The 23,776-nt window shown below is 42.2% G+C and overlaps 2 protein-coding genes across 5 annotated transcripts; one reads left to right on the top strand and one right to left on the bottom strand.

Moving 5' to 3' along the window:
- The first annotated feature begins 592 nt into the window (after window positions 1-592).
- LOC109761089 (UDP-xylose transporter 1) lies at window positions 593-5,797 on the top strand. Its single transcript, XM_020319883.4, has 8 exons — window positions 593-817; window positions 2,492-2,634; window positions 2,756-2,940; window positions 3,016-3,083; window positions 3,437-3,569; window positions 3,872-4,033; window positions 4,701-4,973; window positions 5,542-5,797. The coding sequence occupies exons 2-8, from the start codon at window positions 2,520-2,522 to the stop codon at window positions 5,626-5,628; spliced, it is 1,023 nt and encodes a 340-aa protein (XP_020175472.1). The 5' UTR covers window positions 593-817; window positions 2,492-2,519; the 3' UTR covers window positions 5,629-5,797.
- On the bottom strand, window positions 3,830-10,444 carry LOC109761088 (pentatricopeptide repeat-containing protein At3g53360, mitochondrial). 4 transcript variants are annotated; one of them, XM_040399477.2, is made up of 3 exons: window positions 6,344-10,444; window positions 4,642-4,992; window positions 3,830-4,067 (listed from the first exon to the last, which is right to left on the bottom strand). In XM_040399477.2, exon 1 carries the CDS (start codon window positions 9,438-9,440, stop codon window positions 7,170-7,172), a length of 2,271 nt encoding a protein of 756 aa, XP_040255411.1. In that variant the 5' UTR covers window positions 9,441-10,444; the 3' UTR covers window positions 3,830-4,067; window positions 4,642-4,992; window positions 6,344-7,169. The 4 variants fall into 4 exon arrangements, with proteins under 4 accessions (XP_040255411.1, XP_045089128.1, XP_045089129.1 ...); XM_045233193.2 differs by having other exon boundaries at window positions 6,477-10,444; XM_045233194.2 differs by lacking the exon at window positions 3,830-4,067 and having other exon boundaries at window positions 4,720-5,004; window positions 6,477-10,444.
- Window positions 10,445-23,776: the final 13,332 nt, after the last annotated feature.

The raw sequence follows: 23,776 nt of genomic DNA, 5'->3' as shown, positions 1-23,776 counted from the left end.
CTTTCACATGGTCCTGGGTAAAGTAATAAAGAAACAATGTGCGGCAATAGTTTATTTGGGCAAAAGGAACAAGGGTGATGGCCAGATATGAAAGATGGCATGTGTGAATGGTTGCTACACTTGTTGCAATATGTTACTAAAATAGAGGGAAAGCATATATTGCTCTGGAAAAAGAAAACTCCATTTATGCTTTACCTCAAAAAGCATTCTCCCTCAAGGCCCTGGGGAGGCTGGCACACAGTTTGTTCATAGAAAACCCATGTCGACTGAGTGCATTTTTGCCAAAAATAAATAAACTTAGTGTACACTTCCTTTCCCAAGAAATTCCTACACATTTACATGCTAAAATTTTCAGCTTTTTAGGCAACGAAAATATCACAGAGTCCATATATTTGCACACCTATGATATTGATTGATGTCGGAGTTCATCATTTTAAGTGGACAATCTTGCTGTCCACAGCGTCATTTCCTATGGCTGCGGTGGCCCCAGGCTAGAATCTTTCGTTGGTTGAGAAGGAAATTGTCGTGCACGCTCCTGTAGAAGGAGCATGTTGCACGATGCCTTATAGGCTCACCAAGGTAGCATCCACTCAACAGCATCAAAGCCAGCACCTAACTGCCCACCATACACACTCACCTTCCCCCCTGTAAACTCTGAACATAAAAGTGCCTGTCCCTGCCTCCATTCCTCTTCCAAGGAGAGGAGAGCCACCTTACGCTCTCTCATCTCTCTCTCTCTCTCTCCCCCTCTCTATTCTCGCGATACGGAGGGAGGTGTACCGTTCTTCGAGGAAACGAAGCAGCAGCTGTCGGAAAGGTACGGTCTCCCAAGCGAGCATTCCTACTGTTGGTTGATCCTAATGTTGCTGCTTCTCAGGTTAATCATGTTTTTGCATTTCTAACTCTGTATGTTGTGCATGCCTGCTTACACCTGAATTCCATGTTTCTACCCCAATCCCTGGCCAAGTCCATGCATAAGGGCATCATACATATCGACAATGTAGAGATTTATGGTTTCTTTCTTAGCATTGGCAGGATTTGAGACGGTATATAATCGTATAAGATAACTACGCAGACTCTCAAAGACACCAACTTATGAACAGTTCGCGATTTGTCATGGATCGCATAGTGATTGTTCTTCGTAGAGTACATTATGAATGTCATGATCATGTGCATAGAAGTTCAGTTATCCACCTTTGCTGTTACAGCATTGTTTAGCTATGCTTGTCAATTGTCACTGCCTCGTCTGACGACAGTACATCCACATGGGCATTGCTTAGGTATGCTAGTTATCTAATGTGATCTTCACGTTTTCATGGTATTTTTTATGTTTGAAAATTCAGTTCTCCAAGAAATATACAAACAAATTGATATCAGGATAAACGTAGCATCCAGCCAGGACTGAAAGGATTATAAATGATTTGTAAACTTCATTCCTCCTAGAACAGAATACAAGAGCCAGTGTCCGTAAGATACATGAATTAGAAAAATATAATAAAATCCCTTTCCATATTATTAGTGTGAATTTAAGGCATGTATTGTGACCATTTTATTCAAAATTAGTCCATCTAACATGTTGCTTAGGAAGTGACCAAATCACCAAACACATGGGCTCCCATGTGTTTTTCCTATTCTATTTGGTCATTCAGTTGACATCTTGCTGAAGTATCAATCATTTGAGAGCCACTTGAACCACCTTTAGATTATTGTACCCACCAAGAAACAACCTAGTAGGTGGCAGGTACCAACTCTCCAGATTATATTTATAGGTACAAAGAAGCCAGTAGTTAGGTTGGGTATGACGTACAGACTACAGTCTACAGTCATGCCAAAACATAACAATCTCTTCTAATGTTTGCGCTCCACGTTCTGGATCTGATAATTAATTAACATAATGTCTCACTTGCTAGTCATAGCAGTTTTGTATGCTCCATTTGTAATCAGTAATGTGTTAATGATTATCCTGATTCGGTGTGCAAGTAGGTGCTAGTTTATTGAGATGTTGCTGCGAAGCTTGGATCTATGTGACATCTACGTAACATACTAATATTAAGCAGTACTATAATACAACAAACTTAACGTATGATATCATCTGACTGCTATAATTCTTGTTTGTGACTTGGGCCAGCTACGAATTTGACCCATTCCATTCTAGGACGAACATAGATGGTCATAATTATTCCTCTCCATAAACATTGATAAGGACACTAACAATATTCAAACACTGACTACCTCCCAAATAACTCGACCAAACTTGGACCCACTGTTCTCATATTATCTTGTACATCAAGACAAATTAAGTTGGTCTTCCATTTCATATGAAAATAGAAAGGTGTAGTCACATATATCATAAACTAAAGGACACTATCACACCATTGCTACAGAAATTGTATGGTCTCACAAAAGCAATTAATTCAGGCTAGCAGTAGGCTATGTTCAGTGTGTAGCATGTGTACCTTGCACCTAACTCTTCATGATAATGTAACTTCAGATAAGCAAGGAAACATCAGCTGGTCAAGATGACAGCTGGTTTACAGCTCGGCGTGATCGGGTCTCTCGCGCTCTCCGTTGCATCTTCAGTTGCCATTGTCATCTGCAACAAAGCTCTCATCAGCACACTTGGTTTCCCATTCGGTCAGTACAGAAGCCTTCATGTTTGCAAGATTTAACAGAACTTAACAACAAACCAAAGGCCATGCATGAATAAATTCAAATACTTGCAATTTATGCTGAACTCTGTTGTTTTCGAATGTAGCTACGACATTAACAAGCTGGCATCTCATGGTGACCTACTGCACCCTCCATGTGGCACAACGCTTACATTTTTTTGAGCCCAAGGCAATTGATGGACATACAGTGATCCTCTTTGGGTTTCTGAACGGCACCTCAATTGGACTTTTAAACCTTAGTTTAGGATTCAACTCCATTGGATTCTACCAGGTAAGGGCTGCTCTATCTTGGTACCATTTTTCATAAACCATGCCACAAGTATTTTGAATTCAGTATGTTCTGCAGATGACGAAACTGGCCATAATACCTTTCACTGTGCTGTTGGAGACAATCTTCCTGAACAAAAGATTCAGGTTTTTCAATATAAACTCAGTACTTTACCTTAATTAGGAGTCAACCACTGTAAATTGCACCCCATTTATGATCAGAGCGAAAAGATACAAGATAGATGATGGCACATGCACTATACTAAAGTATATATTGATAATTTGAAACTGGAACAAGAAATTATTGCTAATCCATAGTATTATATATTATATTCAAAGGGGAAATAACTTTAAATGTGTTCTTTTACAAGCACCAACTTTTGGATCAAATGATGAAAAGCTAATCACACATAAATGGGTCATTTACTTGTTTAGTTTTCCTGGGCCTATGGTATTTATTTTTATCATCAGTGAGCTAATACCAGTCCAACAACGTGCAGCGAGACTATCAAGCTCTCTCTTATGGTCTTACTTCTTGGAGTAGGCATCGCATCAGTTACAGATCTCGAGCTAAATCTACTTGGGTCCGTCCTTTCTGGCCTCGCCATCGCCACCACTTGTGTTGGCCAAATTGTATCCTACATTTAATACTTTACTCGTTGTTGACATTCCAAAAACTGCAGGTTAAAAGAAAAGAATAGGGAAATCTTATTATTCGAAACCTTATATTCTAAATGCAACTTGCAGTAGTCTTAGCAGGTTTTCTTAAAAGGCTGGAGAACCATATATGTTATTTGTGAATCATCAAAATTCTTATTTCTTAGTGCTAGATTCCTTCTGAATTAGGTTGCATGAACTTTCATATAAAAATAGGTGAATCTTTATCTTGTTACCGTAGCCACATGGTATCCTTAACCCGACAACTTTGAATGAAGCTCACAAACACAATACAGAAGAAACTGAAGGTCTCCTCAACGCAGCTTCTTTACCAATCTGCGCCATACCAAGCAGCAATTTTGTTTGCGACCGGCCCGTTTGTGGATCGACTCCTTACAAACCGCAGTGTCTTCGCCCACAAATACACCACTCCAGTTGTGGTATGTTCTGAATATTTCATGCAGTTACAAATATCTGAAAAGAACAATTTTATAATGTCACTGTGAGATCTTAACATTCTTTTTAAAATGCCCGTCAAGCCAACTATTTTGTGGAAATTCATAATGCATGGCATCTTCGGTGAGGAAGTGACACTCACAATTTGTTCTTTCTAAGTAGCTAGCCAAAGTTCTGAAACCTGACATCAATAAAATAATTTCCTGATCTACCTATCAAGTTGGGACTCCCGACTAAAAATTGTTATAGCCTGAATATACATTTCACTTTTAGTGCTTTTCCATGAAAGAAATGTATAAAATGAAGACCAAACCCAGTGATTTGAAGGGGACAAAATAAGGTAGATTTTATGCATGTAACTACTGCTAGATTTCATACATGTAAAATGTGAAGTGCCTTACGTTCAAGTTTATTTCAATGGTACATCGATACCTACAGTCCTAAAGAAGTAAACAACAAATTAAATATGAAATTGCTCCAGCTGTTACTGCTAGAATGAATCAGCATTTTAAGCGCAGTAGCAGTTGATTGTCATGCTCCTGGGTGAGACATTAAACATATATGTTGCAAGTTAACGCTCTCAGAGATATACCTCAGATTTCGATGGACAATACATGCAACATGATGCTCTTTATCATGAATTATATGCAGGGTTTCATCATCCTATCTTGCTTGATTGCGGTGTCTGTGAACTTCAGTACATTTCTTGTGATTGGAACAACGTCTCCAGTCACATACCAGGTGCTTGGCCACCTTAAGACATGTCTTGTTCTCTCTTTTGGCTACACTCTACTACACGATCCTTTCACCATGAAGAACATATTAGGCATTCTGGTCGCCATATTTGGTATGGCATTGTATTCCTTCTTCTCAGTCAGGGAGAGCAAGAAGAAGTCAACAAATGATGCTCTGCCAGTTTCACAGGTTTGATTTTGCCTCCAACCTGGTATCATATCTAAATCACGATTATAATCTTGATGGCACAAAATAGAAGGTAGATTGACGAATGGCAGTTATACTAACAATTCTTATGCTCCTAATCTCAGCAGCAACAGTAAAGAGTCAAATTTCCACGTCAAACTAAATGTAGTAGCAGTTGAATTTTCTGAAATAAACATTCATATTTCAAAAGTTGAGACTATACATCAATTAAAATTTGCATATTGATGTACAAAATTAGTATTTTCTGGCAGCAAAAGCAAGTGATAAGGATTATTATGCGTGCAGGACAGAAACTTTTATGCACATTAGCTGACAAAAGTAAACTGGGACAATTGATAATACCATGCTTCTGCCAATCCATTACCCAATACTGGAAGCAAACTAGAGCTCATCAGTTTAGCTTAATTATATTTATGAATAATATGTGCCCTCTTAAGCATAGTTTGTATGATGAATGTGTTGAGAAAATTGGCAACTCTTCCATGAAATACAGTTCAATTTGCTCCGAAATTTCAGTTTCACTCATTTCATGTTTTTTATGCCTTTGTAGATGCCAGATAAGGAGACTGAACCACTTTTGGCAACCAAAGACGGCAGTGATATCAAGAAGGCAAATGGTGTATCGCACGGCTGCTAAGACTTCCCTTGCTTAGTGTAGATATAGTATGCACGTCTGCTCTTCGAGTTTCAAGGATCTGGAAAGCCATTTCTTTCCGTTCTTAAATTTCTTTTGTAGAGAAAAGATTTCCATATCGTAGAGTGTATATTTTGACACAACTATTATTATTTGCTTATCCTTTTTCGCACTTAACAGTTCCATCTGAAGGTTTACTGGTGAAGATCGCCTTCCTGTGACATACCCCCATTTGTCAAAACCCAGTTCTTATATGCTACAATAAGCATTTCGAACACATATTTGTTATGTCAACAGGATGGCATGGTGAGAATTAGACTAGGGACGAGATGTAAAGCGATATAACCCCATCTGTTTAACTGCATTATTAAAATTTACTTGAAGCTATAAAATGATTAATCCAATCGCTATCTCCAACATGATATTAATCATACAATCAATATCTACAACGATGACCTGTCAGAAATGTTTGTTAGACTATTACACGTCCTGTGAATTAGCATGCATTGTAGCACAGCTACTAACATCAGAAAGTACACTTTAGCATACTTGTTTTCACATCAAACCTGATAATAGAATGAATCAGTAAAGACGCTTTTTTTTAGTATTTACTGCAGGGCAAAGCCCCACAGTCCTTTATTAAAATCCAAACAGGAAAAAAACTGTACAAAATATTTACATCCCAAAAGAAAGGAAGAATCTAACTAGGCCTACTTACCTACTGAATACATGATCAGGGTAGACCCTTGATCCAAGCCAATAGCTTTGGCCTAACCAAATCCTTAACCCTATGATGTAAACACGCATTCCATAGATCAGCTTTATTTGCAACTGTAAATCTGTAGTAATACCTGATAGACTGCTGGTGACTACCAAACCTTCTGAGGAAAATAATGAGGTGAGATTCTATTGAATTTTTGAACAGTCCACCGTCCCCATGTTGCTACTACATGTGTTTCTGTTACTCCCTTGTGAATTCATTCTGTAATTGTTGTCTTCACCAAATACATATATCCGCAGAACTAGCTTGCATGAGATATGTTACTCTGAACTTCCTTCAGGTAGAACTCGTGCTGACAAGCTGATACCCTTAAAAAGGAAAAGCTTCTCAGTTCAGTGGTAGATTAAAAGAGACTGGTCTTTGACCATTCTGTACAGCTCAGACTCTTGACCCCAGTATCTTGCTCCACTACTAAAATCCTACTTAGTAGGACCATGTGGTCATTCAAACACATTTAACTTGCCCTTTATCTATCAAATAGCAAGATCACTTTAGTAGCTCTTTCAGGCCTCAGCGGGCTTACTAGGTAGACTGTTCAAACAACCAGGTAAGACATATTTCTCTTCACATATGGAAGCCAAAGGAAAAGGAACAGCTTCTGGTCACAAACTTACCTCTTCTTTCCATCTATTTATGGAAAAGAAACCAATGGCCTGCTGGACTGCGGATTAATTAATCAAATACAGCACACGGTCACAAAGACCAAGTGCCATACAGGTTTGGTAGGTTGGCCAATTCTAACAAACCCCCAAGAAGACCTGACTCAACCATATTCCATACTCATGTCTTCATCTGACAAATCACTATTTGTATGATCAAAACTAGTGTATTGACATGGTAGCTTTGGAACATAACCAGCTTTTATCATTTCCATTCCAACTATATCAAGCATTGTGTAAATTTCCTCAGACTCTGGATGCGATCTGTCCTCTACTATAAAGACTTTTAGCTCCCCCTTTAGCTTAACCCAGCTCTTCCCTGGTGATTTCTTAACACCACTGCTTCTCATTGCCTTCTTCAATCTTGCAAACTCATTCCAATCACCAGAAGCAGCATATATGTTGCACAACAAGACATAGGCAGCAGAATGGGAAGGATCAATATTCAAAACGCCTTCTGCTGCCCTCTTTCCCATCTCCACGTCATTATGTGTTTTGCTAGCAGCAAGCAGGGTCTTCCACATCACAATATCGGGCTCAAATGGCATTTGATCAACAAATTTTGCTGCCTCAGTTAGTCTCCCAGCACGTGCTAGCAAGTCAATGACACATGAACAATGCTCTCTTGTTGGAAGAATGCCATGTTCAGGCTCCATAATACTGTAGTAATAGCAGCCTTCATCGACAAAGCCGACGCGGCTGCATGCTGTGAGAACCCCAACAAATGTTACATGATTTGGCTTGATTCCCAAGTTTCTCATCCTCGCAAATAAATCAAGTGCTTTCCTTGCGTAACCAGATTGGGCATAGCCAACAATCAAACTGCTCCAAGAGAACACGTCACAGTTGGTGCCCATCATTTCAAAGTGCTTTGCAGCATCATCTAAACTTCCACATTTAGCATAGGTATCAATTAGACCATTGCTCAGCATTGTATCGTTCACCAGACCTACTTTGAAGGTGTATGCATGGACCTGTTTCACCATTTCAAGGTAACCCAACTCGGCAGAAGCACTCAGAACATTGTTTAAACTGATCCCGTCCAGACTCGGCACCGACCTCTGCAAAAGGTTGAACAACTCAAAGACTACTTCCAGATGCTGGTGCAGTACACATGCAGTAAGAATGCTGTTCCAGGTGACAACATCACGATCTCTTGTCTCGTGAAAAACATCCATCGCAGAGGAGAAATCCATACACCGCGCATACATGCTGAGTAAAGAATTGCATACTGAAACATCCCCATCCAAACCCACTTTGAACAAGTAGGAGTGGATCAATCTGCCAGGCTGTAAAGCATCACAGCCCGCACACGCACATAACAAGCCCCTAACGGTAATGCCATCAGGCCTGAGGCCAGAGTCTCTCATATCAGAGAACAGTACCATAGCCTCACTAAGAAGGCCCTCAACAGAGCAAGCATTGATTATTGAATTCCAAGAAACCAAATCTGGAGCATCAATCCCATAAAACACTTTCCTTGCAGACTCCAACTTCTTGCATCGGGCATACATGTCGCTCAATGAACAACCTGCATACGAGTTACAGTCCAGCCTATACTTCACAGACAAGCTATGAATCTGCTCCCCATACTCCAAACTATCCAGAACCCCACAAGCCCTAAACACGCTTCCCAAATGGAACTGATTGGGATGATGCAGCCCCTCAGCAATCATCTCCCTGAAAATCTGCAACGCCTCCATTTCGCACCCTTGCTGTGCAAACCCTGCAATAATGGACCCCCAGGAAATCAGGTCTTTCTCCCTCATCCTCGTGAAGAGCGAGAAACCATCCCCAACGAAGCCGCTCTTGGAGTACATTGTGACCAGCGCGTTCTGCACAATCAAGTCACTTCCAGTATCAGACTTCATAGACTGTGCATGCACCTGCCTCCCGACAACAACGTCCCCAAGCTCTGCGCACGCACGCACAGCACTGCCGAGCACAAACTGGTCAGGCGCAGTCCCCGCCCGTAGCATTGAAGAGAACAGAACGAGAGCATCAGTGGAGCGTCTGTTCTGCGCGTGTGCCGCAATAACAGATGCCCAAGAGACAGGGTTCTTGGCAGGCATTTCGTCGAACACCAAGCGGGCAGAGTCCGGGGCAGCGCACCGGCCGTACATGGTGATAAGGTGGTTGTTGAGGACAGTATTTCCGGCAAGTCCGGCATCAGGGGATGCAATCAAGTGGTGGTGGACGAGGCGGCCCTGGCAGAGGGAGCGGAGGCGGGAGCATGCGGCGACGAGGGCGGCGTATGTGGCGGCGGAAAGAGGAGCGGGAGCGGGCGAGGAGGGGAGCGATTGGAAGGCGTGGAGGGCGGCAGAGAGACGGCCGGAGTGGTAGAGCTGGAGGATGGTGCCGTTGGGGTTCTGCATCTGCGGCGGTTTTGAACTCGCAGTTGGAGGCGACGACCGGCACCCTGGCGGAAGAGATTGGTAAAATGTTTGGAGACGACGGCCGGCGCGGTGACGATCAGGGACTCAGGAATGCACATGTGCCAGTATCATCAGAGCATCTCTAGCAGACCTTACCCGTCCTTATAATTCCGATCGATTTACATGAAACATTAAAATTTTGACCTGAACAGATCATATAAAGAAGACTCCGTTCAAAAAGACTCGGCTCCGCCGCTATATTTACCGGTCCGGCGCGCTTTAGGGTTAACCAAATCCACCCACTCCGGCGGCCGTTTTCCATGCGCACAGGCCCTTTTCGGCCACCGGAATGTCAAAAGAATGTTGCGGGCATGGTGGCCAAGGGGGGCGCCGCGGCTCACTGCCGCACAAAGCGAGCCCGCACGACGACAAGGCCGAAAGCTCCATCCACCCCCGGCCGAGGAATGGCGCCGCGTGCAGGCGAGGGAGTGCAGCGCCCTCTCCCGCAACGGCAGACAGAGGGCGTGGATGGAGTTCGACCGCATCGAAGATCTCCTTTGGACGACCACAAAGCGTTTCCGCCAGGCGGAGCTCGAGCTCGTCTAGGCGAATGAGGGTCACGGCCGGAGAAGAAGGCGGCGCCGTGCAGCTCGAGGCGACCAAGGAGAAGTACCAGCTCGCCTTCACCCTCTCCAACTCCGCAGCTGAGTATTATCTCCATGTCAAGAAGGACTAGAGTAGTTTAGATTAGGTTTATCTAGTATGTTTAAGTTTGTGTGTTTGAATGTGTGATGAACTTCCAGCGAACTATAGTAGCGCGAACTCTATGTTTAAATTATGGGAAACTATTCTCCTCAACCGGTCGATTTCTTGGCTCTGTCCACCGCCTTGCTCGCACAACATGTGTCCCACGTGACGTGCCCCTAGCTACTGACGATTTATTTTGCAACTTCTGCAACATCACCATGTTGCAGAAGTTTCTCCTGCAATATCAACTATGTTACAAAAAAGTGAAGACGAAAAAAAATTCTGCAACAAGGACTTTGTTGCAAAAAAAATCTACAACAATGACTTTGTTGTAAAAAAATCTAAAACATAACCTCTGTTACAAAAAATTCTGCAACAAGACCTATGTTGCAATGACAGAGGACACAGATGTGCCAGATCTAATGGCCCGCAAGTCGGCCGATCTTTTAAAAAGATCAGCCTGCGGACGCGTAGCACGCCCCTTAAATTATGCAGCATTGTAAGAAGGATCTGCTCTTTCGTGCCTTCCGCGGTACCGTAGAATCATTTTACAGTATCTCTTGGAACAAAAGTTGTGATACCGTGGTTTACAGGATCTGGTAGAGATGCTCTCAGATCAACTCTACCGCACTAGAGCATCTTCAACGGGTGATGAAAAAACATGGCCACGATGTAGAGACTGTCGTCTAGGCCTTTTATGCGCAAAAATGATGCTTCAATAGATGATGTATCATTAACGCATCTCTCCGGGGCCGGCGATAACTTTGGCGGCGGGGAGGTGGGGTTTTGAAAGAAAACTCCCTCCTGCATGCCAAAAAGAATCATAGGGGTTTAAAGATATAGGAGCTCCTAATTTTCTTAAAAGGGGTTAGTGGAGTTAGGGGATGGGCTAGATAGTTCTAGCTCCCAATAGTTTGAGTTTCTTTGCAGTTGAGAATTATTTAAGAATGGGTCAGAGATGTTCTAAAAGCAGGTAAACTCTATAAAACCTTTTAAAACCACTGTAGAGATTTTGAAGTGCAATGCTATGTGAGGCTCATGAGGGTGTTTGGATACACTAAATATTCTGATTTCCCCTAAACACATTTGGCGGTCTAGCCACCTAAAACTATGTTTTACTTAGCATAACACATATAAAGATTAGTAAAAATTGGTTTTCATGAAAACAAAAAAGCTGTTTAATTGTATTGTTATTTATTTGCATCATTTTTGAACGCACCTTGATTTCACATGACATCTAGTGCTTTTCTTCCTCGACACCTCATCCCAACCAATCCTCACCTCCACCGTTGCCCGGCGCCACAAATTTCATGTCAATGAGGCACTGGCGCATGTAAGTTCATCTAGCCTCCACTGTGGGTTTTTATTATCCATGACATATGGATTTAAGGGACTAGTTTGTTTCTCGAAGTGATAATCAATTGTATGTCCCAAAATGTGCTCTGCTTGAAAGATGGTCATTGATCCCTCAATTTCCAAGGAACAAGTTTTGCAAAATTAAGGACACTTTTATAGCTTTTAGTGAGATCCCTCTGAGTCCACCTTTGGTGAGGTGAAGCGTTTTCTTTGTAAGTACTAATATGAAGCTCCAAAAGCCCTCGAATCGTCATACTTTCAAGTCCTAACTCTCTCATTCGTTCAAATGTTCGAACCCTTCCACTCCAGTTTCCATTTGGACCTTCTCTCAATTTTTTGAGAGTTCATTTTTTTAGGTGTAAAGGCCGACTTTCTTGATCAAAAACCACATATTGTGGGATACAATTTGGGTCGTGGGGATGACCTAGCCACATATGATGTCCCTGACCTGGAGAAAGCGAAAATCTAGCTAGATTATGAGCGTCACTGTTTGCCACACGGTCTTCAAAATGAAATTTACAAATGAAGTTCTCTGCCCGGAGATTGATCTCTCTAAGCACCGATCCATACCTTCCATTGATTCCTTTGTTGATATCTTGAACCACCTGTTTTGAGTCACATGCAATAACAAAGTTTTGAAGTAGGAGATCTTCAGCTAGTGAGAGAGCCTCACGACAAGCGATCGCCTCGAGAGTTGCAACGTCATGCACGCCTGAGATGACTAGCGCCGAGCTGCCAATATACTCACCTTGTTCATCACGACAAACCGCGGTCGTCGTTCCTCCCCTCTGCTTTCTTTCTACAGCGTGTCCACATGATTTTTTGCAAAACCCTGAGGGGGTGCTTTTGGCCGAGTTACTCTTGCAGCGGTACTAACTGTGGTTGCTCCAATGCTCTTTTCCTTACGGATGTCCACATCCAAGATGAACCTCTTGATGAATGCTAGTGTAGCTTGTGGCCACTACTAGAGAAAACCTTATACACAGAGGTATAGCAGTAGCGCTGGGCAGAAAAAACCGCTACTGCTACTTAGTAGTAGCGCATGTCAACAAAGCGCGCTATAGCTATGGTTGTAGCAGTAGCGCGTTTGCAGGTAAAAGCGCTACTATTATAATTCCCACACTGTTGCCGATAGGATAGGAATAGTAGTAGCGATCCTGCAGAAAGCACGCTACCGCTAAGTGCCTTGTAGTAGCGTGTTTCCGGTATAGAGCGCTACTGCTAAGAAAAAGAAAATAAAATGAAAAATAAATAAATAAGTAAATGAAAATGAAAGAAATAGAAAAAGGAGAAATGAAAAAATGTAAAGAAAAAAAGGAGAAAGGCATAGCAGTAGCGCTTGTTCTCACAAAGCGCTATAGCTACTTTAGCAGTAGCGCTTTTTGTATGCCCGCGCTATAGCTAAGTTCCTTAGATAAAAGAAAAAGAAAAAAGAAAATAAATAGCTACTTCCTATAGCAGTAGCGCGTTTTGGTGGAAAGCGCTATAGCTAACTTAGCTATAGCGCTTTTTCCTACCAGCGCTACTGCTATTTTGACTTAACCACGCGCGGGCTCAAAATTTTGCTAAGTTCTTTTCCCCCTCTCCCCCCTATCCCCCACTCGATCTGTCGCCGTCGTCGATTGCCCTGCCCGAGCACGCCCTCGACGCCGGCCGTCGCCCGAGCCCGCCCTCGACCTCATCGCCGCCACCCGAGCCCGCCCTCGACCTCACCGCCGCCGCCCTCGACCTCACCACCACCGCCCTCGACCTCGCCGCCGCCGCCCAAGCCCTCCCTGGACCGTCGCCGCCCGAGCCGCCGACCGTAAGCCTCTCCCTCTCCTCTCCCCTACCCTCTCTCTCTCTCTGCTAGCTAGGGAAAATTTCATACGTTGCTGCTGTGATGATGTTCATATGAACCCTAGATTTGCTTAGGACAGCAGGAATTTTTTTAGCATTTAGGAAAAAAATTAACAATTTTTTTTAGGAAATTAGCTAGGGCAAATTTTTATGAAAATGCCTAAACAGTAATTCCATTTAGCTTTAAATTAATAGAGGGTATATAAATAATAATATCATTTAGCTTTAAACTAATAGAGGCTATAAACAAAAAACAGTAGCTTTTAGCTATAAAAAATTATTTGGACTATGGACCTCAATCTGGTCCAAATTTCATTCAAATGAAATTTGAATTATTTGGACTATGGACCTGAATATTTTTAAAGAAATTGGGTGTAGGTACTAAGGTCTTGCTGTGGAAATTTTGGTGAGCTCAGAAGGGTTAGAGAAAATGGAGTTCCTTTGCAGTTTCTAATAAGGTCAAGTCTTGTTGGAATATTTGCTCTAAAACAATTTGGATGAAAATAAAATAATGTGTGTGTGTGTGAGAGAGGAATAGCTAGGACAGAATTTGGGTTCTGTCCTAGGCAGAGAAGTGTTTAGTGAGGTCATTTTGTAAAGGTTTTTGGTTTTTGAAAAGACCACTATTTTTCAAGGAAAAGAATTTAGGCAAGTTTTATTTTAAAGATGATCCCTTCCTAGACTTTTAGCTTTAAACAAAAAACAAAAGCATTTAGCTATAAATAAAAAACAGTAGTAATGGCATTTAGCTATAAGCAAAAAATAGAATTGTTTTTCTTTTCAAAAAGTTGGTTAAAGTAATTGTTGCTATATAAACGAAAAACAAGATTGATGTTATATGATATATGTCATTGATGTTCATTTGCATATTCCATTATTGTTGATTATATCTTTTCATTGAAGTGGTCATGTTATATCTTTTCATTGAAGTGGTTCGATTGTTGATGGTAGCTGGAACTACGTCGGTATTTCCCTGGAGAAGGAGGGATGATGTAGCACAGCGAAGGTAGGTATTTCCCTCAGTTATGAAACCAAGGTATCGAACCTGTAGGAGAATCAAGCAACACAACGTAAACAACACCAGCACACAAACAACAACATCTCGCAACCCGACGTGTTAAAGTGGTTGTCAATCCCTTTCGGGGTACGGCGCCTCAAGATAGGCAAGCGGACGTGAGGTAAATTGTAGTAGATTGATAGATCGAACACCAAATAAAATAAGTAAATATAAAACGCAGCAAGGTATTTTTGTATTTTTTGGTTTAATAGATCTGAAGAAAAATGCAAAGGCAAAGTAGATCGCAAGGCAAATATATGAGAAAGAAGACCCGGGGGCCGTAGGTTTCACTAGTGGCTTCTCTCGAGAAAAATAGAAAACGGTGGGTAAACAAATTACTGTTGGGCAACTGATAGAACTTCAAATAATTATGACGATATCCAGGCAATGATCATTACATAGGCATCACGTCCAAGATTAGTAGACCGACTCCTGCCTGCATCTACTACTATTACTCCACACATCGACCGTTATCCAGCATGCATCTAGTGTATTAAGTTCATGGAAAAATAGAGTAATGCAATAAGAACGATGACATGATGTAGACAAGATCCATTTATCTATATGGCGGTTGATATAGATCTCGTCTTTTTATCCTTAGTAGCAACGATACATATGTGTCGGTTCCCTTTCTGTCACTGGGATCAAGCACCGTAAGATCGAACCCACTACCGGGCACCTCTTCCCATTGCAAGATAAATAGACCAAGTTGGCCAAACAAAACCCAAATATCGGAGAAGAAATACAAGGCTAAAAGAGATCATGCATATAAGAGATCAAAGAAACTCAAATAACTTTTATGGATATAAAAAGATATAACTGATCATAAACTCGAAGTTCATCAGATTCCAACAAACACACCGCAAAAGAGTTACATCATATGGATCTCCAAAAGACCATTGTATTGAGAATTCCGCGAGAGAGAGAAAGCCATCTAGCTACTAACTACGGACCCGAAGGTCTACAAAGAACTACTCACGCATCATCGGAGAGGCACCAATGGAAGTGGTGAACCCCTCCGTGATGGTGTCTAGATTGGATCTGGTGGTTCTAGACTCTGCGGCGGCTGGATGAATATTTCGTCGACGCTTCTAGGGTTTCTAGAATATTGGGGTATTTATAGAGCAAAGAGGCGGTCCGGGGGCCACCCGAGGTGGGCACAACCCACCAGGGCGCGCTAGGGCCTCCTAGCGCGCCCTGGTGGGTTGTGCCCCCCTCGGGCACCCCCCAGGTGCAACCAGGGCCCATTGCCTTCCTTCTGGCCCATAAAAAATCATCATGGAGTTTCGTGGCATTTGGAATTCGTTAGATATTGATTTCCTGCGATGTAAAAGACATGGAAAAACAGCAACTGGCACTTGGCACTATGTCAATAGGTTAGTACCAAAAAATGATATAAAATGACTATAAAATGATTATAAAACATCCAAGATTGATAATAAAACAGCATGGAACAATCAAAAATTATAGATACGTTGGAGACGTATCAGCATCCCCAAGCTTAACTCCTACTCGTCCTCGAGTAGGCAAGTGATAATAACAGAATTTTTTATGTGGAGTGTTGTTCATCAAGTCATATCATATTCTTTTCTTTATAGCATGGACATTTGGACTTTTATGTGATTCAAAGCAATAGTCTAGTTTTGACATAATAATTTAGATACTCAAGCATATCAACAAGCAACCATGTCTTTCAAAATATCAATGCTAAAACAAGTTATCCCTAGCCCATCATTCTCAAACATTGATCCATTCATGAAACACACTCGAATATTAACTACACCCAATACTTGAGCATGATCATATTGCCTCCTAGTTGGTGCTTTTTGTAAGAGGATGGAGACTCAAAATAAAAATAAAAATTGCATAAAGTAAAAAGAAAGGCCCTTCACAGAGGGAAGTAGGGATTTGTAGAGGTGCCAGAGCTCAAAATGAAAAAATTAGAGATAAAAACATTTTGGGAGGTGTATCCATCCCACCAACGAAAACGACTCAGAGCTACGAACACTTTCCATGCTAGATATGCCATAGGCGGTTCCCAAACAGAAAATAAAGTGTATTCCTTTTTCCACCATTCTTTCACTTTCCATGGCTAGCCGTATCCACGGGTGCCCCCATGCCAACACTTTCCAAGGAATTTATTATTTGACAACATAAAGTAAATATTTTTTGCATTTCGGGACTGGGCATCCCTAAAACCTTTGCCTTACTCTCGTGTAATGACAAGTGAATAAACACTCATCGTGAGAATAACACATCTAGCATGGAAAATATTAGCCACCCGTTACCGTTCCGCGAGCGAAACAAACACACAAAAGAGAAGTTTATTTTGAAAATTAGAGATGCACATGCAAATTTTCTTAGAACGGCAAAAGAATACCGCATATAGGTAGATATAGTGGACTCATGTGGCAAAACTGGTTTAAAGGATTTTGGATGCACAAGTAGAGGTCATACTTAGTGCAAAATGAAGGCTAGCAAAAAGATTGAGAAGCGACCAACCAAGAAACGAATAATCTCATAAGCAAGCATTAAGCATAATTAACACCGAATAATGCACCACAAGTAGGATATAATTTTCATTGCACGATTATTGACTTTCGTGCATGCATAGGGAATCACAAACCTTAACACCAATATTCTTACTAGAGCACAATTACTCATCAACATAACTCACATATCACATCATCATATCTCAAAACTATTACTAAGAATCAAGTTTATTTTGCCCAATGATCTTCATGACATTTTCTTTTTCTGTATCCTTCTTGGATATCTATCACTTTGGGACTAACTTTTATGTGTTGCTTTTCATAAGCTCAAACAAATATAAGTGAAGATCAAGAGCATAACAAATTTTCTTTCTCTCAAAATAATTTAAGTGAAGCAAGAGAGCATTTCTTCAAAAATAACAAAGCACACCGTGCTCAAAAAGATATAAGTGAAGCACCAGAGCAAGTCCTAGCTCATAAAAGATTTAAGTGAAGCATAGAGAGCAATTCTAACAAGTCATGATATAATTTTAGCTCTCTCAAATAGGTGTGTCCAGCAAGGATTGATGACTTAAAATACAAAATAAAACAAACAAAGACTCATATCATACAAGACGCTCCAAGCAAAACACATATCATGTGACGAATAAAAATATAGCCTCGAGTAAAATACCGATAGTTGTTGGAAGAAAGCAGGGATGCCACTCGGGGGCATCCCCAAGCTTAGTTGGTTGCTCATTTTTGGATAATAGCTTGGGATGTCGGGTCATCCCCAAGCTTAGGCTCTTGCATCCTTCATCCATCGTAAGATAACCCAAAACTTGAAAACATCAATCACACAAAACTCAACAAAACCTTTGTGAGATCCGTTAGTATAAGAAAGCAAACCATAAGTGGTGTATCAAACCAATTCATATTTTGTTTTTGTATTATATCTACTGTATTCCAACTTTTCTATGGCAAAAACTCATCAAAGAAAACCATAGAGCCATCAAAATAAGCACACAACACAAAGAAAACAGAATCTGTCAAAACAGAACAGTTTGTAGTAATCCGACTTTATCGAATACTTCTGCAACTCCAAAAATTCAAACAAATTAGGACGACCAGGGTAATTTGTATATTAATCTTCAAAAAGAATCAGAGCAAAAGCTCTTTTTTGTGATTTATGAAAATTATTTTCGTGAGCACAAAGTTTCTGTCTTTTTCAGCAAGATCAAACAACCATCACCCAAGAGGATCCTAAAGGCTTTACTTGGCACAAACACTAATTAAAACACAAAAAGCACAATCATAACAGTAGCATAATTTTGTAAACACTCAAGAACAGAAAGCAAAAGGCAAAAATAAATTTTATTCATTGGGTTGCCTCCCAACAAGCTCTATCGTTTTATGCCCCTAGCTAGGCATAATTTTTATTGATGCTCACAAGGATGATAATAATTGAAACGCAAAGAGAGCATCATAAAACATGTGACCAGAACATTTAAGTCTAACATATTTCCTATGCATAGGAATTTTATAGGAAAACAAATTAGCAAGGCAAGCAAGATCTAGCATATGCATGGAAGAAAACAATAGCAATCTCAACATGAAGAGAGGTAATTTAGTAACATGAAAATTGCTACAACCATATTTCCCTCTCTCATAATGATTACATGGGGATCATATTCAAACTCAACAATATAGCTATCACATAAAATTTTCTCTTTATGATCCACATGCATGCAAAGTTGACACTCTTCCAAAATAGTGGGATTATCATCAAATAAAGTCATGACCTCTCCAAACCCACGTTCATAATTTTTTTTCATAAGATTGAATACTCTCCAAATATGTGGGATTATTTTTACTAAAGTTGACACGCTTCCAAACCCACTTTCAATATTATCGCAAACATATTCATCATGAGGCTTAAATAAATTTTCAAGATCATAAGAAATATTAGCACCCCAATCATGATCATTGCAATAAGTAGCGGACATGACAAAACAAGCATCCCCAAGCTTGGGGTTTTGCATATTATTAGCACAATTGACATTAATAGAATTTATAGTAAAATTATTGCAATCATGCTTTTTATTCAAGGAGCTATCATGAATCACTTCATAAATTTCTTCATCACAATTTTCAGATTCACGATTCTCAAGCAAAACTTCATAAAGATAATCTAGTGCACTCAACTCACTAGCAATTGGTTCATCATGATTGGATCTTTTAAAAAGATTAGCAAGTGGATGGGGATCCATATCAATAGATTTTTAGCACGCGAAGACGCAAGCAAATAGAAGACGCATGGCAACATAAGCAAAGATGAGATCTGACGAGAAAAAGGCAAACAAAAAAAGGCGAATAAAATGGCAATTTTTTGTGAAGGAGATGAAAACGAGAGGCAAATGGCAAATAATGTAAATTGCAAGGAGATGAGATCTGTGATTAGGAACCTGGTATATGTTGAAGATCCTCCTCAGCAACGGCGCCAGAAATTCATCCTTGATGGTAGCTGGAACTACGTCGGTATTTCCCCGGAGAAGGAGGGATGATGTAGCACAGCGAAGGTAGGTATTTCCCTCAGTTATGAAACCAAGGTATCGAACCAGTAGGAGAACCAAGCAACACAACATAAACAACAACTGCACACAAACAACAACACCACGCAACCCAACGTGTTAAAAGGGGTTGTCAATCCCTTTGGGGGTACGACGCCTCAAGATAGGCAAGCGGACGTGAGGTAAATTGTAGTAGATTGATAGATCGAACGCCAAATAAAATAAATAAAGATAAAACGCAGCAAGGTATTTTTGTATTTTTTGGTTTAATAGATCTGAATAAAAATGCAAAGGGAAAGTAGATCGCAAGGCAAATATATGAGAAAGAAGACCCGGGGGCCGTAGGTTTCACTAGTGGCTTCTCTCGAGAAAAATAGAAAACGGTGGGTAAACAAATTACTGTTGGGCAATTGATAGAACTTCAAATAATTATGACGATATCCAGGCAATGATCATTACATAGGCATCACATCCAAGATTAGTAGACCGACTCATGCCTGCATCTACTACTATTAATCCACACATCGACCGCTATCCAGCATGCTTCTAGTGTATTAAGTTCATGGAAAATTTGAGTAATGCAATAAGAACAATGACATGATGTAGACAAGATCCGTTTATCTATATGGCGGTAGATATAGATCTCGTCTTTTTATCCTTAGTAGCAACGATACATACGTGTCGGTTCCCTTTCTGTCACTGGGATCAAGCACCGTAAGATCGAACCCACTACCGGGCACCTCTTCCCATTGCAAGATAAATAGATCAAGTTGGCCAAACAAAACCCAAATATCGAAGAAGAAATACGAGGCTATAAGAGATCAAAGAAACTCAAATAACTTTCATGGATATAAAAAAATATAACTGATCATAAACTCGAAGTTCATCAGATCCCAACAAACACACCGCAAAAGAGTTACATCATATGGATCTCCAAGAGACCATTGTATTGAGAATTCAACGAGAGAGAGAAAGCCATCTAGCTACTAACTACGGGCCCGAAGGTCTACAAAGAACTACTCACGCATCATCGGAGAGGCATCAATGGAAGTGGTGAACCCCTCCGTGATGGTGTCTAGATTGAATCTGGTGGTTCTGGACTCTGCGGCGGCTGGATGAATATTTCTCGACGCTTCTAGGGTTTCTGGAATATTGGGGTATTTATAGAGCAAAGAGGCGGTCCGGGGGCCACCCGAGGTGGGCACAACCCACCAGGTCGCGCCAGGGCCTCCTGGCGCGCCCTGGTGGGTTGTGCCCCCCTCGGGGCACCCCCCCAGGTGCAACCAGGGCCCATTGCCTTCCTTCTGGCCCATAAAAATCATCGTGGAGTTTCGTGGCATTTGGACTTCGTTTGATATTGATTTCCTGCGATGTAAAAAACATGGAAAAAACATCAACTGGCACTTAGCACTACGTCAATAGGTTAGTACCAAAAAATGATATAAAATGACTATAAAATGATTATAAAACATCCAAGATTGATAATAAAATAGCATGGAACAATAAAAAATTATAGATATGTTGGAGACGTATCAGCATCTGCCCAAGTGGCCTTTTGTTGTTTGCAGAGAATGAAGCCGAGTGGCCTATGTTTTGCCGGAATGTTGATTCATTTCCGTTCTGGCAATTTTCAGGTGCTCGATTTGTCCACTTTGAAGCAAAGGTCATGACGAAATTTTCTGTGAATTTCGGCATGACTTGTGCTACAAACTAGGACATATCGAGTGCCCGGCATTTGCCGCACCAGGAATGAATCAACATTCCTGCAAAACATAGGCCTTTTATGTCATTATTCATTTTATTAGGTCTAGAATTAGTTGACTAGATTTAATCATGGGGAACATGGCTAGCAACGATGAAGGACAGGGTTCTGGTGATTGCAACGTCTACGAGACGGCAGACGCCTATTTGAACCTTCTCGAGGAGCAACGGTTGTTGTAGTGCCCGCCTGTCACATCCGAGACCGACACCGGCTCCGAGACCGGCGCTGAGACCGACATCGACACCGAGACCGACGCTGAGACTGGCGAAGCCGGTATAGAACCGAAACCGAAGAGGACACGGCGCCCAAACCAGCTCAACACTAGTAGACTGGTGGTCACAGAGGTGGACTCCGGCAATTTTGAGCCAAAAGAGCCTACGGAAGCGCGCGCGTGCTATGACAATCAAATAGGCTGCATCCTATGGGCAACCGCCACCATCAATGATGAGAAACTAAAGAAGATACCAAACATGGAGCACTCCCTCCTAAGGAAGTTGCACCAGGTATTCTTGTTCCTGGGCTGGGATGAATCAAATATACTCGACCGTGGTAAGACCCGGCAATGAAGAGGATAAAAAAAACCGCCATGGGCAAGTTTAGCAGCGCGTTGTCCGCCTGGAAAGTAAGGGTGAAACATCGGATCATGGTCAAAAAGGAACCCTACTCCGAGATTGTAAAGGATAATCCGTCAATTATAGAAGAGCAGTTTGAAATTTTCAAGGCGGCTTGCATTGCCGAAGCTACCGAAGAAAAGTCAAAGTACATGAAGGGGCTTCAAGAGAGGAACCTAGGGTGCCACCACCTTGGAAGCCGTGGTTACGCGGGGAAGAGGCCCATATGGGCCAAGGAGGACGCATAACGTGAAAGTTTGGGGATCCTAGACCCCTTGGCGGAGTTCACAGCCCCGCAGGAGCGTGGCGTCATCAGGGCCCGGTACCATTGGGACCCAGTCAACAAGGTTTTCGAGATGGACGCGGTCATGACGGAGTTCATGAGACTGCTGGTAATTTTTAATTTACCCCCTAATTTTAGCTTCTGATCAATTCGACTGCACGTTTTAGTCATATTTGTAAACGATCCTTGTTCCTTTTGCAGAAAGAGCAGCACAGGATTGCGGCCGAAAGCAACTCGCCGTCTGAGGCGTTGGCGAGTCCCAAGTGGGACACCCATTCAACCAGGCCTTGAACATATTGAAAGGACTCCCGGTGGACACTCGGCTGTCGCATGGACGTGTGCACGGCGTCGGAGACGGCGCCACGTGGAAGAAATATTACCATGAGACCACTGAGGAGAGAAAGGAAAGACGGGGGTTAAACGAAGAAAACATCGACAAGAAGGTTGAGATTGCGGTTGATAAGAAATCGGCTGAGACAGTCAAAGCAGCGGTAGCTGCCGCAAGAGAGGAAATGGCAGCTTCGTATGGTGTGTTGGTTCCGGCTATCGTCAATTGGAGCAAGCAAAATCCAAATAAAGAGGTAGCGGACTTTCCCATTTCCAACGTCTTTGGCAGCAGCTCGTTTAGCATTGCACCAGCACCTGCTCACGCAACCGCACCTTCTCATAGCAGCCCGTCCTCCGTCTCTGGTGTGCTCGGCGGGGCTTCGTCCTTGGTGGAGCTCGACGCCCTCACGGTACCTGTCACACCGGCCCTCTTCAATATATGTATAATATCACATTTCCGTTGCCTTTCGGATGTCTCACGTTGCAGACATGTCTTTGAAGGCCGATGTAACCCCATGCACCATACTGTACACCATCAGCGCCAGAAGGTGGACGTGGGAAAGGCGACGATAGTGAAGTCGAAGGTACAATTGTTCCATAGCTGACCGATCCCCCCTAACGTCTTCAAGGTTTCCGTGGCCAGTGTCGAACCGGACCACGAGAATTTGGCTCCTCCGGTAGCACTAGGGGGAGATGATGACGAGACCCCGCGGCGGCTTGGCGATTGCAAGCGTTGGGTCCTGTTGTGGCCGAAGAGTCTGCTTTGTCTGGAGGCGGCCGGGAGCACACCCACGACCAAGAAGCCTCAGCAAGGTATGAACACCAACACCCCACCTACCCAATTAGCGTTGCCTGTCGTGCCGGGTGAGGAAGAGGCTCCATTAGTGGCTGATGACATCGCCGCCGTCGAAGAAGCAATGCATGATGCCATCGACGAGGATGACGATGACCCTCTACAGTATCTCAATACTGGCGCCTCGGCACCTATGATGACGGAGGATTGATGGCTCAGCAGTATGAGTACTCAGGGTTTGAGCGTGATGAGTTGGTGCCTGAATTGCCGGAGGATGAACGTATTATAGGCTCAATTCCAGTAGCAAAGAAGCATAGGAAGAGACCAAGGAAAGGCAAAGCTGCTTCTATGATCCAGCCGCCTCCGCAGCCTCGGGTTCAAGACCGTATACCTATCATAGGTGGTGCAAAATGGCATATCCCCGGTGATCCGATCCTACCTAAGGCAGCAGTAGAGGCCATATATGGCAATCTAAGGAGACTTCATGACGATGTGCTGCGGAGAGAGAAAAGTGTGATCG

The sequence above is a fragment of the Aegilops tauschii genome, chromosome 2 (assembly GCF_002575655.3).
Source record: "Aegilops tauschii subsp. strangulata cultivar AL8/78 chromosome 2, Aet v6.0, whole genome shotgun sequence".
Classification (NCBI taxonomy): Eukaryota; Viridiplantae; Streptophyta; class Magnoliopsida; order Poales; family Poaceae; genus Aegilops; species Aegilops tauschii.
This window is presented reverse-complemented; position numbering and strand designations above follow the sequence as displayed.